Source organism: Stenella coeruleoalba, assembly GCF_951394435.1.
Source record: "Stenella coeruleoalba genome assembly, chromosome: 15".
Taxonomy (NCBI): domain Eukaryota; kingdom Metazoa; phylum Chordata; class Mammalia; order Artiodactyla; family Delphinidae; genus Stenella; species Stenella coeruleoalba.
In genome coordinates this window covers 29,696,564-29,713,394 of record NC_137161.1, presented here as the reverse complement: position 1 = coordinate 29,713,394, position 16,831 = coordinate 29,696,564, and the positions used below count along the sequence as shown (strand labels likewise).

Here is a 16,831-nt window from a genome sequence, read left to right as displayed (position 1 = left end):
GCTTTATATCTTCTTGGCAAGGTACTAGTTTTCCTCTGAATTTTCCATTGCCTCTACATGCTGGGAGGTTCATATTATGTGCCATTGTCCTATGAAAGCACTCTCAGCTGTGATTCAAGGATAAGCCTGCAGGCTACTCCTGCAAGGAGGACTTCATGTGGATCTTCAGCTTAGGAACAAAGGCTCTTTGTCCTGCTCTGTCTTTGGGAATTGTTTTCTGTGAGCTGTAATTTATGACGATGCCTGTGACTACAATGCAGACTTTCTGCTTACATTCCCCTTTCCTTGGCTCTGAGACACTCACCCTGTGTTCATGCTGCTATGGGGTGATGCCCAGGAGCTATCTCTGATATCACATACTTAGCATTATGACTTGTCTGCCAGATGGATCAGGAGACACAGGAATAGACAAGTCAAAATGGATGAGAGACAGCTCTTGTGAAGCAGCTGGGGGACGTGTGAAAGCAAACATCTGATGTTGAAATAATCTTGCTGTGGATCTAGTACAGTGGTTCTCAACTGGGGGCAGTTTTATCCCCCAGGGGACATTTGGCAATATCTGAAGACATTTTTGATTGTCACAACTGGGCAGAGTGGATAGAGGCCAGAGATGCTGCTAAACATCCTACAATGCATACACAGGACAGCTCCCCACAACAAAGAATGATCTGGTCTAAACTGTCAGTAGTGCTGAAGGTGAAGAACCCTGGCCTAGTGTATGTGAAAATTCTTCTGTAGTAAAGTCCTTAATAGTATCTATCCTTATAGATTGGTGAAAGATTTTCTTTTTATTAGGAAGTACAGAAAGCAGGGTGAAATTATTCCTTCTGTTAATTTTTTTTCAATTCAAATTTAGTTTCAGATTTTGATTTAAAAAAATGCTTTCTTAGACTGTAAAACATACTGGTTTGGAAAGAATTCATCTTGGCAGCTCATTTAGACAGTTACAAAAAGGCAGATACTTGCATCAACCACACATTTCACTGTAGTCAAGGTTGCTAAGGACATTGCAGTACTGAAATTAAGGAAGTAGTTTAAATCCTCAGAGGTGTTCCTTTTTGCTTATCTTTATCCTGTCACCTAGCACAATGAGTGCTTATAAAGTGAGCGTTTTCTTCCAAATTAATAAATTCATTTTTTAAATCCAAGTAACTAGAAAGCTGAGTTCACCAGATTTATCTTCTACATTACAGTCCCTAATTATCTGAGAGAAGAAGAGGCAAACACAAAGGATTTATTTTAAAAAGAAACTTTTAAAATAGTTTACGTGCTCTATGCTTTCTTCTTTTACCTGACTGTGTACTCTGTTAAAATTTATTTGTAGTGATGACATCAGTCTTGTGAGATCCTGAGCATGCTTCATTAGGTTTAGTAGCTGTTGCATTATTTCTTTTATTGGATCCTAATTCTTCGAAGTATGTTACACATTAGTACAGAGTACAGTCTATACAGGAAGCCCTCCGTGACATCAAACTCTCACTATTGAGCAGGTGACCTACAGGAGATTCAGGGTGGGTCTCCCAGCAGAATGAGACGGGGCTTCTTTCCCATCCCTTGCTACCTTTTAACTCTAGCACTTAGCTGAGAGTCAGCAGTGAAGAGCCTGCTCCATACTGTGTTGCCTAGAACACCTAGGGTCTGACCAGGTGTGGAGCTCAGAGTGGCTTAAAAGGCCACCATCATGGAGCTTTATTTCATGGGGCCACCCAGCTGTGCAGACAGCTGAGATCAGTATTCACTGGGCTTATGTTTTTGTAGATTATGGTCCATCACACTGTGTTACTGTGTTGGCATTGCCCTAAACCTGCTGCCTTAGTTGCTTCCTGCCCCCATGCTCCTCTCTCACTTCCAGCCATCTCCTCTAGCCCCTTCCCTAGTGTCATCTTGTTAGAAAGAGGCCTAATGACTTTGGTTTCTGAGGAGCCGTAGAATGGAGCCTCTGCTTTTCTTCTGGAAGTGTGACTGCTTTCTTTCTCAGTGTTCAAACTGTTTTAACATTCCTGCCCCGTTCCATGGCTTGTTTGTTAGTTTACTTGGTTTTATTTGCACCTTTGGGATTGCTTTATTTATTTGACCCAGCAGCATCGATGGTTATTCCCTAAATCTGTGAGCTGCTGATCACTTGCCTCTACTTCCTTCCTCCCAGCCTTTCCTGTGTACAGAGTTTACATCTGTATACAATAACCCTTCCCAGGTTGCAAGGCAAAGGGTATCCTCGGGCCCACGATTTGCCTTGAGCCAGGTGAGCCAGCAGCCAAGAGCTTTATACACTGATGTCTGCAGGAGAACCAGTCACTGGCCATATTTGGTGCTGTTTTCCTGCCTCAGTGGCTTTTACCTGTAGAGTTTCCAATTGCTATCTATCTCCACAGTGAAGTACACAGTTGAGTTTGGTACAACAAATTTTGCTGTGTTGAACTTTGTGAAACACCCTGAAGGCTGTTCTTTTGACTTTTCTACCACAACCAGAGGGCCACAGTAGTGGAAGCATAGCATGGGGATGAGGAAATGCTTGCTGTCCACACTTGAGTGTTCTATAGTCACTTTGAAGCACGTTGCCTAATTAAAGAATTTTCGGTTTAGAGTTTTGTTACATTGTTTCTGTAGTTTTAATGGTTTTACTGATTATGTGGGCAGAAGATGTGTAAAGGAAATGCCTTTGACAATCTTGTGTTTTAATTTTGTTTTTCTTACAGATGTGATTATATTGATTAAATCAGATAGTGTCCATCTGTACTGTAATCCTATAAATTATCGCTATCTTTTACCCTATGTGGCACATTGGAGAAATCTGCATTTCCACTGCATGACCGAAAATGAGGTGAGGAGAAACGATAAAATAGGCGCTTAGAGACACTCTGAGGATATTCGTTCAGGAAAATGTATTGATAGAATGGGAACAGGAGGTCCTTAAAGAAATCAAATTGGGGAGTTCCCTGGTGGTCCAGTGGTTAGGACTCCAAGCTTCCACTGCAGGGGGCATGGGTTTGATCCCTGGTTGTGGAACTAAGATCCCGCATGCCGTGCAACATGGCCCCCACAAAAAATAAAAATTTGTGAAATGTGGTTACACAAAAAAAGGTTATTTTTTTTAGTGGAACTTTTCATATTTCATTATGAGGCTACCCTAGCAATAAATTATATGCCTGAAAGAGACAAAAAGGACTATTAAAATTGGGACCTAATAATGGGCTTGTGAACCTGCCTTCCTACCCTGCTTCTTTATCCCCGGCCTGGGTCCATTCTCTCGGGCCTAGGAACTGCCCCAGGAGAATTTGATAAGCTCTGTGACATTTCCATGTTTGGATTTCTTGGTATTTGTTTCTATTTCCCTTTAGACCCTTTTCAAAGATTTGGCTAGAAATCAAATTGGGACTTAAGATTTAGGATTTCATGGAAATTGTGACCCAGTGTAGGTCCAGAACGTTTCTTGCCATATGAGCATTTGGGGGACTTTCGAGGACAAGTTTTATCTCTTGCATTTAGGTCTCTGATCCATTTTGAGTTGATTTTTGTGTGTGGTGTAAGGTAAGGGAACACTGAAAGTTGCCTTTAAAAATACCCTCTTGGGCTTCCCTGGTGGCGCAGTGGTTGGCAGTCCGCCTGCCGATGCAGGGGACGTGGGTTCGTGCCCCGGTTCGGGAGGATCCCGCGTGCCGCGGAGCGGCTGGGCCCGTGAGCCATGGCTGCTGGGCCTGCGTGTCCGGAGGCTGTGCTCCGCAACGGGAGAGGCCACAGCAGTGAGAGGCCTGCGTACCGAAAAAAAGAAAAAAACCCTCTTGATGGGAATTCCCTAGCGTTCCAGTGGTTAGGACTCTGTGCTTTTACTGCCAAGGAATGGGTTCAGTCCCTAGTCAGGGAACTAAGATCCCGCAAGCCACGCAATGCGGCCAAGCAAAACAAAACAAAACAAAAACAAACAAAAAAACCCTCTTGGGACATTTGGGACAAGTAATAAAAATGCACAGAAAATATGGGATTTTGTATGATGTCTCATTAGAGCCTGTTCCCTTTCTATTTCCTTCTTTAGTATGAAGATGAGGAAGCTGCAGAAGAATTTAAAATTGCCAGTTTTGTGGACATGGTTCGAGACTGTAGTAGAATTGGCATTCCTTACAGCTCCCAAGGTGCGTATCTGACAGTCAGTCATTTTAGAACCTTGCTGGGATGGTGTGTGAATCGAATGTCCTTACTTCTCCTTTCAGTGGAGGCATTCAGCTGGGAAACCTGTTGATCTGTTTTCACTAAAGGCAGAGAGGATCAAGCAGAATGAAATTTGGGAACTTTCCTATGCAAGCTTGTATTCGTAACTGAAGGTTCTGCAGCAACACAGCATGCTACCAGCAGCAGTCAGAAGAACTGATAAGGGATTTACCATAGTTGCCATCTATGCTATACCACTTATTATACTTGAAGTGTAGATGTGGGGCCTCTTGCTAATAAGAAATAGTAATTTGGGTAGCTGTTAAAAATATGCTGACAGTGAGACTCAAAAATAATGTGTAGGGGACTTCCCTGGTGGTCCAGTGGTTAAGACTCTGTGCTTCCAGTGCAGGGGCACGGGTTCGATCCCTGGTCTGGGAACTAAGATCCCACGTGCCAACACGGCATGGCCGAAAAAAAACGTGTGAAAACAGAGGGAAAAAATGAACAAGCTTAGCAGTGCTTGTATCTTATTTATAAAAAAAAAAAAAAAAAAAACTTTGCACATTGAAGCTTGTTGTTATAAGAAAAGAAAAATTTTGATTTGGTATTTTTCCCTTGAGGAAGTTGGTTAGCTGTGTTTCTTAAGGGAAAGGAGCCAAGTTTTAATAAATTTGTCTATTAATAAATATATCCACTTAGTGATACAAGTCAGATGTAGTAGGCCACTATTTATTTATTTACTTAGTTAGGAAACCAGAATATGAAAAAATACTGTAGAGAAATCTGAATTTTTGTAACTTGTTTGTGTATCTGTTTCAGTTTTATTTTGCTTGATGAGGCTGTGGTGAACTTGTGAGAAATGATGTCTAATGACCACATTAGATCAGGTTTAGACTGCTATATCCAGGACGGTATTTGATACATGTTGTACTTGATTCCTCTAGGTCACTTGCAGATATTTGATATGTTTGTAGTGGAGAAATGGCCAATTGTACAGGCCTTTGCACTTGAGGGCATTGGAGGGGATGGATTTTTTACCATGAAATACGAGGTATGTATGAAAAGCAGTGTGCCTGGTTTTTGTCTACCACTGGGCTGTTTTTATGAAGGCCCACAATGTAGGTGTATAACACTCTGAAAAGCTGGCAGTGACTCCAAAGGGCATGGAGCAAGTTAAAAGACTTGAAATGGAAAATAGTTGCTATTTAAGGCTAGTCCCCAAACTGAGCTCCTGTGCCCTTTATTCTTGGAGTTCCTCTCTGTCCTCCTTCCTCTCCTTTCCCCATTCTAAGTTCACTGTAGCACCCTAGGCTGACTCCTCTGTCACCCATATTTGTCACACCCACTCACCCATTCACCCACCCCTGATCTCTGGATTAGAAGCTCCTTGAGAACAAAAGCATTCTTGTTGTTTGTAGCTCAGAAGTTCGTATAATTTAACTGTTCAAGAGCAATGAAAGGAGCAATGAGAATTTTGTATAAGTACTGTGTACTAGAGGAATAAAAGGGTTAGATTTTATGGTAAGAACAGTATCTTTTATTTCAGTATTCTTTGCATCTAGATGACAAATAAATATTTGTTAAGTGAATTAATGAATGAGACTGGGAGAGGGGATCATCCAGGGTACATATTAGGGAGGATGACCTGGTATCCACCTGCCTCCATAGGATCCACACTGAAATGACCTGCCCCCAGTACAGGAAACCAGGGAGAGGGAACATTGACATGCTAGAAATGGGGACATACTCTTAGGGATAGAAGTAAGTGAGACCTTTGGAAGCAAGACCCAGGGCTAAGTCCTACCCCCTTCTGAGAAGTAGCAGTGTCCCTAAGAAATGTTCGGAGGCTCACCTGGCAAACCCTGTAATGTAGAGGAACGTGGGCTGTAGGGATGAAGAGACACAACACCACATCAGCCCTACTCTTCTTGCTCCAAACCAGTTTTCTCACATTGACCACAGGTAGCAGAACATCAACAAGGCTGTGGGAGCTGCCCCTGATAGCACCTAATGCCCTCTAATTTAGAAGAAGAGGGGCTTGAAAGGAGGCAAGCCATAGGAGGTAGAGAGGAAGCTTAAAATTTTTAGTGATAATGATAATGTTTATTTTTAATTAATTGTATAAACTAGGCATTTATACTGTCTCGTATACTCCAGGCACTGTTCTAAGCATTTTGCATGAATTAACTTTAATTCTTACAATAACCCTCTGAAGTAGGTACTGTTACCATCCCTGTTTTATGGAAAGTTTAAATGAATTTCTCAAAGTCACAGAGCTAGTAGCCTGTGAGTGGCAGGGCTAGGGCCCAGTCAAGAGAGTCTGGCTTCAGAGCCTGTGCTCCTAACCCCTGGACTGCCACTAGATTAGAATTAGAAAGCAGTGCACTAGGAGGCTATACAATTCATGCAGCTCAAATGGGGCAGACCTCTGGCTTCTGCCTTAAGGTGCATCATACCATGAAGTCAAATCCAGGCAATGTAGATTTTTCCTGTAGGGTGGTGTTTTTAGGGGATGGGATGGGCAGTGAGGAGGAAACAGCACACATCATATTGTAAGAGTTATTACTATAAGTCTTCTCTCAAGATCCCTTTCTTCAGATCCTGCCCTTCTCTGTAGCCACTAATTTTCATTCTCTCAGATACTTTCCTTTCGTCTCCATCTCATTTCCCTTGACCTCACTTCTCTTCCTTACCCTGTCCTTCCTGGTCGTTTAAGGTATGGAGTAGTTTGGCCTACTGATCAGCTCTGCCATTATACTGTACTTCTCTCTGATTCACATATTAAAGGCCTGATAACTGCCTGAGCCAGAAAAGTTCTTGCCTTCTTTGAAAGCTAGGAGGAGAACTACGGATACTTACAACTTAATTTTTCAAACTACTTTTTTATCACATGCTCATACCCAGAAGAAAATCCTTAATTCAGAGGATGTTTTCATCCCTGATGTGGTAGGTGCCAGCATGAGAAAGGAAGCCAGACCCATATAGCATTTACTTGGTATTTAGGCTGAGCCAAACTAAGTTATGGATATAGGGAACTCTTTCTTCCTGGAAGCAGTACAGGGAAGTTCCTCTGCTAGGGCTTTCCCTGCCTCCAACTTCCTTCTTACTCTCCAGCTGCTGGAACTGTATGACCTGGTAATGTAAATTTACATTAACTAGCTCCCCAAGGGGAGGATTCTAAAATAATCCTCTGAATAATGAGAATAACTACAGAGTAAACATTCATTCACCTTTTTATGGACAAACATAACATTTTTGCACTGAAAGGTAGGATAAACCCTATGAAAAAATTCAAAAGGTAAGAAAGAGACCATAGCATAGTAGATGCAGGGATAGATTGGCATGCTTTTAAAAAATATTTTCTCCAGGAAATAAAATAAAAATTGAGAAAAATATCTCTTTGTACTTTTTAAGAATGCAGTTTGTAAAAAGAGAAATGAGATAGGTAGAGCAAGCAGAATTAAAAAGGGAGGTGGATGACATGAGGAAATATTGTTATGTCTCCAAATTCATTAGTAGAATTAAGATTTGAATTTCAAAATAGAAATCAGGGAGATTGGCCAAATGGCAGAGTAGAAAGACCCTGAGCCCACCTTCTGTCACAAGCACACCAAAATCAGAATTATTTGCAGAGCAACCATCGATGAAAAAAGACCACAACCTACCAGAAAGACCTTCTACAACTAAAGACATAAGGAACGAACCACAACAAGACAGGTAGGAAGGGCAGACTTGCAATATAGTCAGGTCCTTTTCCCCCAGGTGGGTGACCCACAACTGGAGGATAATTACATTGCAGAGGTTCTCCCACAGCAGTGAGAGTTCTGAGCCCCACATCAGGCTCCCCAGCCTGAGGGCCCTGCACTGGGAAACTGAGCTCCCAGAGCATTTGACTTTTAAGGCCAGCAGGGCTTAATATCAGGAGTCCCACAGGACTGGGGGAAACAGAGACTTCATTCTTAAAGGGCGTGCACAAAATATCACACGCCCTGGGACTCAGGGCGAAAGCAGTAATTTGATAGGACCCCGGGCCAGGCTTACCTGCTGGTCTTGGGGAGTCTCCCAGAGAGGCAAGAGGCAACTGCAGCTCACCCTGGGGACATAGACGCTGATGGCAGCCATTCCTTGGGAGCTCCCTTCTATCACGTGGACATTGATGCTAGTGGTCGCCATTGTGGAATCCTCCCTCTAGCTCATTAGCACCAAGACCTGGCTTCAGTAGCCTGTAGGGGCCAGTGCTGGGATGCCTCAGGCCAAACTAACTAGGCAGGGGAACAGCCCCACCCATCAGCAGGCTGGCTGCCTGAAGACTTCCTGAACCCACAGCTGCCTTTAGACATGGCCCTGCCCACCAGAGGCTCAGGACCCAGCTCCACCTACCTGTGGGAAGGCACCAGTCCCAGAATCCTCTGGGCCCCAGCCCTGCCCTCCCGGAAGCCTGCTGCGGCCTTTGGACCAGTCTCACCAACCAAGGGGCAGATGCTAGCTGCAAGAAAACCAGACTCCCACAGCCTGTGAATCCAGCCTGCCCAAAGCAGGCCAGACCCTGCCCTGAGACCACTTTGGCCCTGGCCCCCTGCCCACTAGCAGCCAAATACAAGCTTCAGGACACCCTGGACCCCAAACCCAACTGTGTCAGGACACATGTCAGGACGGACACACACACACACACACACACACACACACACACACACACACACACACACACCAGTGATCTGACACCAGCTCTGGGATCCCTAGGCCTAGAAACCAGACTCCAAGACCCAGGTCTGCCTGCCAGTAGTCTGGTACTAACTCCAGGACCTGGCTTCACCCACCAGTGGACAGGCAACAACCCTGGAGTCTTCTGGGGCTCCCTGAGGTTTTCCAGCCCCACCAACCAGCAGCCGGCAGCCTCTGCACAAGGCAGGGCCTGGCAACCAACTGGACCAGGCGCCAACAAAGCCTACCACATCACGCAAATAGCCCTCTACAAAAGAAGGACCCACACAGCCCTCATGGGAGAACCCCTAGAGCGTATAGCTTGGGTGACAAGGGGGGGTGCACTGCCGGGATGCATAGGATGTCTCCTACAGAAGACCACTTCTCCAAAGTTGGGAAACATAATTAACCTACCAGATAAATAAAAATCCAAACAGCAACTTAGACAAAATGAGGGGACAGAGGAACATGTTCCAGTCAAGGGAATTAGATAAAACCCCAGAAGATGAATTAAGTGAAAAAGGCAATCTTCCCAAGAAAGAGTGCAGGGTGGTGATCATAAAGATGATCAAAGAATGTGGGTGGGGCTTCCCTGGTGGCTCAGTGGTTAAGAATCCTCCTGCCAATGCAGGGGACACGGGTTCGATCCCCGGTCCAGGAAGATCCCATATGCTGCGGAGCATCTAAGCCCATGGGCCACAGCTACTGAGCCTGTGCTCTAGAGCCCGCGAGCCACAACTACTGAAGCCCGCGTGCCACAACTGCTGAAGCCCACGCACCTAGAGCCCATGCTCCTCAACAAGAGAAGCCACCACAATGAGAAGCCTGCGCACCGCAACGAAGAGTAGCCCTCACTCGCCACAACTAAAGAAAGCCCATGTGCGGCAACGAAGACCCAACACAACCAAAAAAATAAATTAAAAAAAAAAAAGAATGTGGGTGAAGAATGGATGCACAGAGCGAGAAATTAGAAGTTTTTAACAAAGAGTTTGAAAATATAAAGAACAGCTAGAGATGAAGAATACAGTAACGGAAATGAAAAATACATTAGAAGGAATCATCAGTATATTAAATGATACAGAAGAATGAATCAGTGAGCTGGAAGACAAAGTAGTGGAAATCACTGATGCTGAACAGAAAAAAGAATGAAATGAGGACAGTGTAAGAGACCTCTGGGACAACATCAAGCGCACTAATATTTGCATTATAGGGGTCTTAGAAGGAGAAGAGAGAAAGGTGCTAAGAACATACTTGAAGACATAATAGCTGAAAACTTCCCTAACCTGGAATAGGTTACAGTTATTCACATCCAGGAAATGCAGAGTCCCATACAGGATTAACCCAAAGAGGAACACACCAAGACACGTTATAATTAAAATGGCAAAAATTAAAGAGAGAATATTAAAAGAGGCAAGACAAAAGGAACAAATAACATACAAGGGAACTCCCATAAGGCTGTGAGCTGATTTTTCAGCAGAAACTCTGCAGGCCAGAAGGGAGTACCATGATAAATTTAAAGTGACAAAAGGGAAAAACCTACAAGCACAAATGCACTACTCAGTAAGGCTTTCATGCATATTTGTTGATGAGAGCAAAAGCTTTATAGACAAGCAAAAGCTGAAAGAGTTCACCACCAAACCAGCTTTATAACCAATGTTAAAGGAACTTCTCTAGGTGAAAAAGAAAAGGCCACAACTAGAAACATGAAAATTATGAAATGAAAAAGCTCATCAGTAAGGAGAACATACAGTAAAGATAGGAAATCATCCATGCACAAACCTAGTAGAAAGGTGAAAAGGCAAAAGTAGTAAAATCCACAATATCCACAAATATACACAATAAGCACTTAAGGGATACACAGAAGAATTAGATGTAAAATGTGGTGGTGTTTTGCCGAAAGCCTGCTTTCTGTTTTAAGGTTTGTTGGATTCGCTGGCAAAATAACCACTTGTTTCACACAAATAAACAGCTTTAATCCTTTAATGAAAGATGATTTAGCTTAATTTTAATATACAATCATTAGAAGGAAAGGAATAAGAATATTAGAGAAACATAACACGGTATATATACATCACGGAATTGGGCCAACGCCTACTTCCAGATCCAAACAGCAGCTGGGAAGTCCTGAGTAACACCAGTCTGGAGCCCCAGTTGGGAAGGGTCCTGGGCGGTGCCTCCACCTCATGGGTGAGACTTCAGATCAGAGTTCCAGGGGCTTCCATTTGTAATTCCAGGCCACAAACTGATATCAGTTTGCATGCCAAAATGCAGCTCTGGATTTACTTTAGCAATGCTGTTTGTTTCACCATGTGGGTCACAAGATTTTCCAGACCCCAGGGGACTGGCCAGGTACCCGGGGCTCAAGAAATTCCAAGACCCACTCCCTTTCTTATTGTGAGTGCTGCTTGCCTTGCTAGCAGCATTGTTAGGTGTGCAAGCAAGCGTGCAGTCCAGGCTGGGTCACGGGTCAGTCAGAGGCCTGCTTCTGCATCTGAAGCCTGAACAAGACTACTTTATTAATTTTCCCAACAGATATCAAAAACAGTCATAGTGAGGGGAGGAGAGTGCAAACTGTGGGATTGTTAAAATGCATTTGAAATTAAGAGATCAACAACTTTAAACAATCAAGTATGTATATAGATTGCTATATAAAAACCTCATGGTAACCACAAACCAAAAGACTGTAATAGATGTACACAAAAAAGAAAAATCCAAACAAAACACTAAAGATAGTCACAAGAGAACAAAAGAAGAAAAAGGACCTACAAAAGCAACCCCAAAACAATTAAAATGACAATAAGAACATATATATCAATAATTACCTTAAATGTAAATGGACTGACGGCTCCAATCAGAAGACACAGAGTAGCTGAATGGATACAAAAACAAGACCTTTGTATATGCTGACTACAAGAGACTTCACTTCAGGTCTAAAGACACACACAAACTGAAAGTGAGGGGATGGATAAAGGTATTCCATGCAAATGGAAATTAACAGAAAGCCAGGGTAGCAATACTTATATCAGACAAAATAGATCCTAAAATAAAGGCTGTTATAAGAGACAAAGAAGGACACTACATAATAATCAAGGAATCAATCCAAGGAGAAGATATAACAATTATAAATATATATGCACCCAACATAGGAGCACCTAAATACATAAAGCAAATATTAATGGGCATAAAGGGAGAAATCAACAGTAACACAATAACAGTAGAGGACTTTAACACCCCGTTTACATCAATGGACAGATCATCCAGACAGAAAATCAGTAAGGAAGCACTGGCCTTAAATGACACATTAGACCAAATAGACTTAATTGATATAGAGCATTCCATCCAAAAGCAGCAGAATACACATTCTTTTCAAGTGCCCATGGAACATTCTCCAGGATAGGTCACATACTAGGCCACAAAACAAGTCTTGGTAAATTTTTTAAAAATTGAAATCATATCAAGCATCTTTTCCAACCACAACACTGACTAGAAACCAACTACAAGGAAAAAAACTGCAAAAACCACAAAACACATGGAGAGTTAACAATATGCTACTAAACAATGAATGGATCACTGAAGAAATCAAAAAGGAAATAAAAAATTACCTAGAGACAAATGAAAATGAAAACATGATGATCCAAAACCTATGGGACACAGCAAAAGCAGTTCTAAGGGGGAAGTTTATAGCAATACAAGCTTACCTTAGGAAACAAGAAAAATCTCAAATAAACAACCTAACCTTACACCTAAAGGAGCTAGAGAAAGAAGAACAAACAAAACCCAAAGTTAGTGGAAGGGAAAAAGTCATAAAGATGGCAGAAATAAATGAAATAGAGATTTTTAAAAAAATAGAAAAGATAGATGAAACTAAAAGCTGGTTCTCTGAAAAGATAAAATTGATGAGTCTTTAGCCAGCCGCATAAAGAAGAAAGGGAGAGAGCCTAAATCAATAATACCGGAAATGAAAAAGGAGAAGTTACAGCTGACACCACAGGAATACAAAGGATCATAAGAGACCACTACGAGCAACTATACATCAATAAAATGGACAAACTAGAAGAAATGGACCAATTCTTAAAAAGGTACAATCTCCCAAGACTGAACCAGGAAGAAATAAAAAATATGAACAGACCAATTACCAGTACTAAAATTGAATCAAAAACAAACAAAAAACAAAACAAAACAAAAACACTCCCAGAAAACAATAGTCCAGGACCAGATGGCTTTACAGGTGAGTTCTACCAAACATTTAGAGAAGAATTAACACCTGTCCTTCTGAAACTGTTCCAGAAAACTGCAGAGAAGGAACACTTCCAAAATCATTCTTTGAGGCCAACATCACCTGATACCAAAACCAGACTAAGATACCATAAAAAAAGAAAATAACAGGCCAGTATCACTGATGAGCATAGATGCAAAAACCATCAACAAAATCATCAACTGAATCCAACAGCACATTAAAAGGATCATACATCATGATCAAGTGGGATCTATCAATGGAAATTTGCAGTGTCTGCAGATCAATCAGTGTGATACATCACATTAACAAGTTGAAGACTAAAAACCATATGATCATCTCAACAGATGCAGAAAAGGCAAAATTCAATACCCATTTATGATTAAAAACCCTCCAAAAAGTGGGCATAGAGAGAGCATACCTCAACATAATAAAAGCAATTTATGACAAAAAAGGAATCCAAATTGGAAAGGAAGAAGTAAAGCTTTCACTGTTTGTGGATGACATAATACTATACATAGAAAATCCTAAAGACACTACCGGGAAACTGCTAGAGCTAATCAATGAATTTGGTGAAGTTGCAGGTTATAAAATTAATATACAGAAATCTGTTGCATTTCTATACACTAACAATGAACTATCACAAAGAGAAATTAAGGAAACAATCCCATCTACCATTGCATCAAAAAGAATAAAATACCTAGGAATAAATCTGCCTAAAGAGTTAAAAGACCTATTCTCAGAAAACTGTATGACACTGATGAAAGAAATTAAAGATGACACAAATGGAAAGATATATACCGTGGTCTTGGATTGGAAGAAGTAATATTGTTAAAATGACCATACTACCCGAGGCAATCTACAGATTCGGTTCAATCCCTATCAAAATACCAATGGCATTTTTCATGGAACTAGAGCAAATAATTTTAAAATTTGTATGGAAACACAAAAGACCCCAAAGAACCAAAACAGTCTTGAGAAAGAAGAACGACAGAGCTGGAGGAATCGCAGTCCCTGACTTTAGCCTATACTACAAAGCTGCAGTAATAACAGCAGTATGGTACTGGCACACAGACACATAGATCAATGGAACAGAATAGAGAGCCCAGCAATAAACCCATGCACTTATGGTCAATTAATCTACAACAAAAGAGGCAAGAATATACAATGGAGAGAAGACAGTCTCCAATAAGTGGTGCTGGGAAAACTAGACAGCTACATGTAAAAGAATGAAATTAGAACATTGTCTAACACCATATACAAAAATAAACTCAAAGTGGATTAAAGACCTAAGTGTAAGGCTGGAAACCATAAAACTAGAGGAAAACCTAGGCAGAACACTCTGACATAAATTGGAGCAATAGTTTTTTGGATCTTCCTCCTAATGCAAATTAAATAAATTAAAAATAAACAAGTCAGACCTGATTAAACTTAAAAGCTTTCGCACAGCAAAAGAGACCATCAACAAAATGAAGACAGCCTACTGAATGGGAGAAGATATTTGCAAATGATACAACTGATAAGAATTAATATCCAGAATATATAAAAAGCTCATACAACTCCACATCCAAAAAACAACCCAATCAAAAAATGGGCAGAAGTCCTAAACAGACATTTCTCCAAAGAAGACATGCAGATGGCCAACAGGCATGTGAAAAGATGCTCAACATCGCTATCATCAGGGAAATGCAACTCAAAACCACAATGAGATATCACCTCACATTTGTCAGAATGACTGTCATCGAAAAGAACACAAATAAATGTTGATAAGGATGTGGAGAAAAGGGAAGCCATCATACACTGTTGGTGGAAATGTAAATTGGTAGAGCTACTGTGGAAAACAGTATGGAGATTCCTCAAAAAACTGAAAATATAACTATCTTATATCCCAGCAATTCCACTCCTGGGTATACATTCAAAAAAAAAACCCCAAAACTCTAACTCAACAAGATACATGCACCCCAGTGTTCACAGCAACATTATTTACAGTTGCCAATATATGGACGCAACCTAAGTGTTCATCAGTAGATGAATGGATAAAGAAGATATGGTGTATATATATACAATGGAATACTGCTCAGCCATAAAAAAAGAATAAAAACTTGCCATTTGCAACAACATGGATGGATTTGGATGGTATGCTAAGTGAAATAAGTCAGAGAAACACAAATATATTTTATGTGGAATCTAAAAAAATACAACAAACTAGTGAATAAAATGAAAAAGAAATAGACTCACAGATATAAAGAACTAACTAGTCGTTACCAGTGGGGAGAGGGAAGTGGGGAGGAGCAATATTAGGGGTAGGGGAATAAGAGGTACAAACTATTATGTATAAAATAAGCTACAAGGATATATTGTACAGCACAGGGAATATAGCCAATATTTTATTATAGCTATAAACGCAGTATAAGCTTTAAAAATTGTGAATCACTGTATTGTACACTTGCAACTTACATGATTTTGCACATCAACTATACTTCAATATAAATAAATAAATTTTTAAAATAGAAATCAATTCAGTACCTCAAAAATCTAATCAGTTGACACACCTGTAAACCTGTTCCACAGTACAGAGGAAGGAGCCAAGTATGTTAAATCAGTGAGGAAGAAGGTAATAAAATGGAGGATAGAGAATGGAAATAGGTGATATCAAAAATGAATTAACTGAAGGTTATGTAGTAGTCTGTGTCGTCCTCCCCACCTCCCAAGTGATAAACAACTGGACATTTACCAACTGCCACCTCCCACTAGGAAAAACAAGGAACAAGGTGAGTGGATGGGTGGGGTTTCTCTATAGAAACTGAAAAACAAAACAGAACTCATTGGGTAGTGTAGCTTTTGATGGCTGAGAGTAAAGCTCTCTATCTACACTTTCACACTTACAATATGAGGGAGTAGAGATCCTATAATAACTGCCTCCTGCCTGTCTGCTCTCCCTATAAAACTTCCTGGTAGTTGACAAGCTCTGCTGAGAGCAGAAAGCGTCCAATCAGCCTTTTCATTTGAAAATATAAACAGGCAGTGAAGCTCACCACACATTTGATTAAATAACTGTAACTTGAAAGAAAAAGATCAAGATTTTTTTGAAACTCTGATTGATTAAGACCAAAGATGATTTATGATATAGAGGAAAAGTTAAGATACAAAACTCTCCTTAGGATGCCCAGAGAAATGTAAGATTTGGTGACTTATTAGAATAAGTGTTATTTTGTGATAAATGAATATAAGGAAAATATGAGCTCTGGAAAATGATAATTGATAAAATTAACAGAGAAGTTGGGAGGTAAAGTTAGGAAAATCTCAAAATATGTAAGTTTAGAAATAAAAGAGGTAGAAAATATGAGAAAAAACTTAAAAGTAATAGAGAACTTATCCATGAGGTTTGATAACCATTAAGTAGGAGTTCTAGAAAAATAGAGCAGAGATATCAGAAGGGAGGAAATTAAAAAAAAAAAGAGTAAACATTTCCAGTGATAAAGAGAAATAAAAGCTTTTAGCAAGCATCAGTGAGAGTAGAAAAACCTTAAATCTATCTATGCCTTTTTTGAACACTGAGGATTAAAGAATATCATAAAAATCAGAAAAAATAAGTCTTATGCAATAAGACAACAGAAACTTGATTTCTCTCCTTCCCCAACCAAAAGAAACATTAAACAAAACATGTGAGGCATTGATTGTCAAGACACTAGACATCAGGCAATGAGGAATAGTGATTGCCTTGAGAGAGAGAAATAAACAAGGTGAGCC

General features: G+C 40.7%; 1 protein-coding gene across 5 annotated transcripts in view; it reads left to right on the top strand.

Moving 5' to 3' along the window:
* Window positions 1-16,831, top strand: part of DNAAF9 (dynein axonemal assembly factor 9) — a 149,414-nt gene that overhangs the window by 30,397 nt on the left and 102,186 nt on the right. For all 5 annotated transcript variants that reach the window (XM_079946548.1, XM_079946546.1, XM_079946545.1 and 2 more), the window contains 3 exons: window positions 2,697-2,821; window positions 4,031-4,127; window positions 5,091-5,197. In XM_079946548.1, coding sequence (XP_079802674.1) covers window positions 2,697-2,821; window positions 4,031-4,127; window positions 5,091-5,197 — 329 coding nt within the window. The remainder of the gene's footprint in view (window positions 1-2,696; window positions 2,822-4,030; window positions 4,128-5,090; window positions 5,198-16,831) is intronic.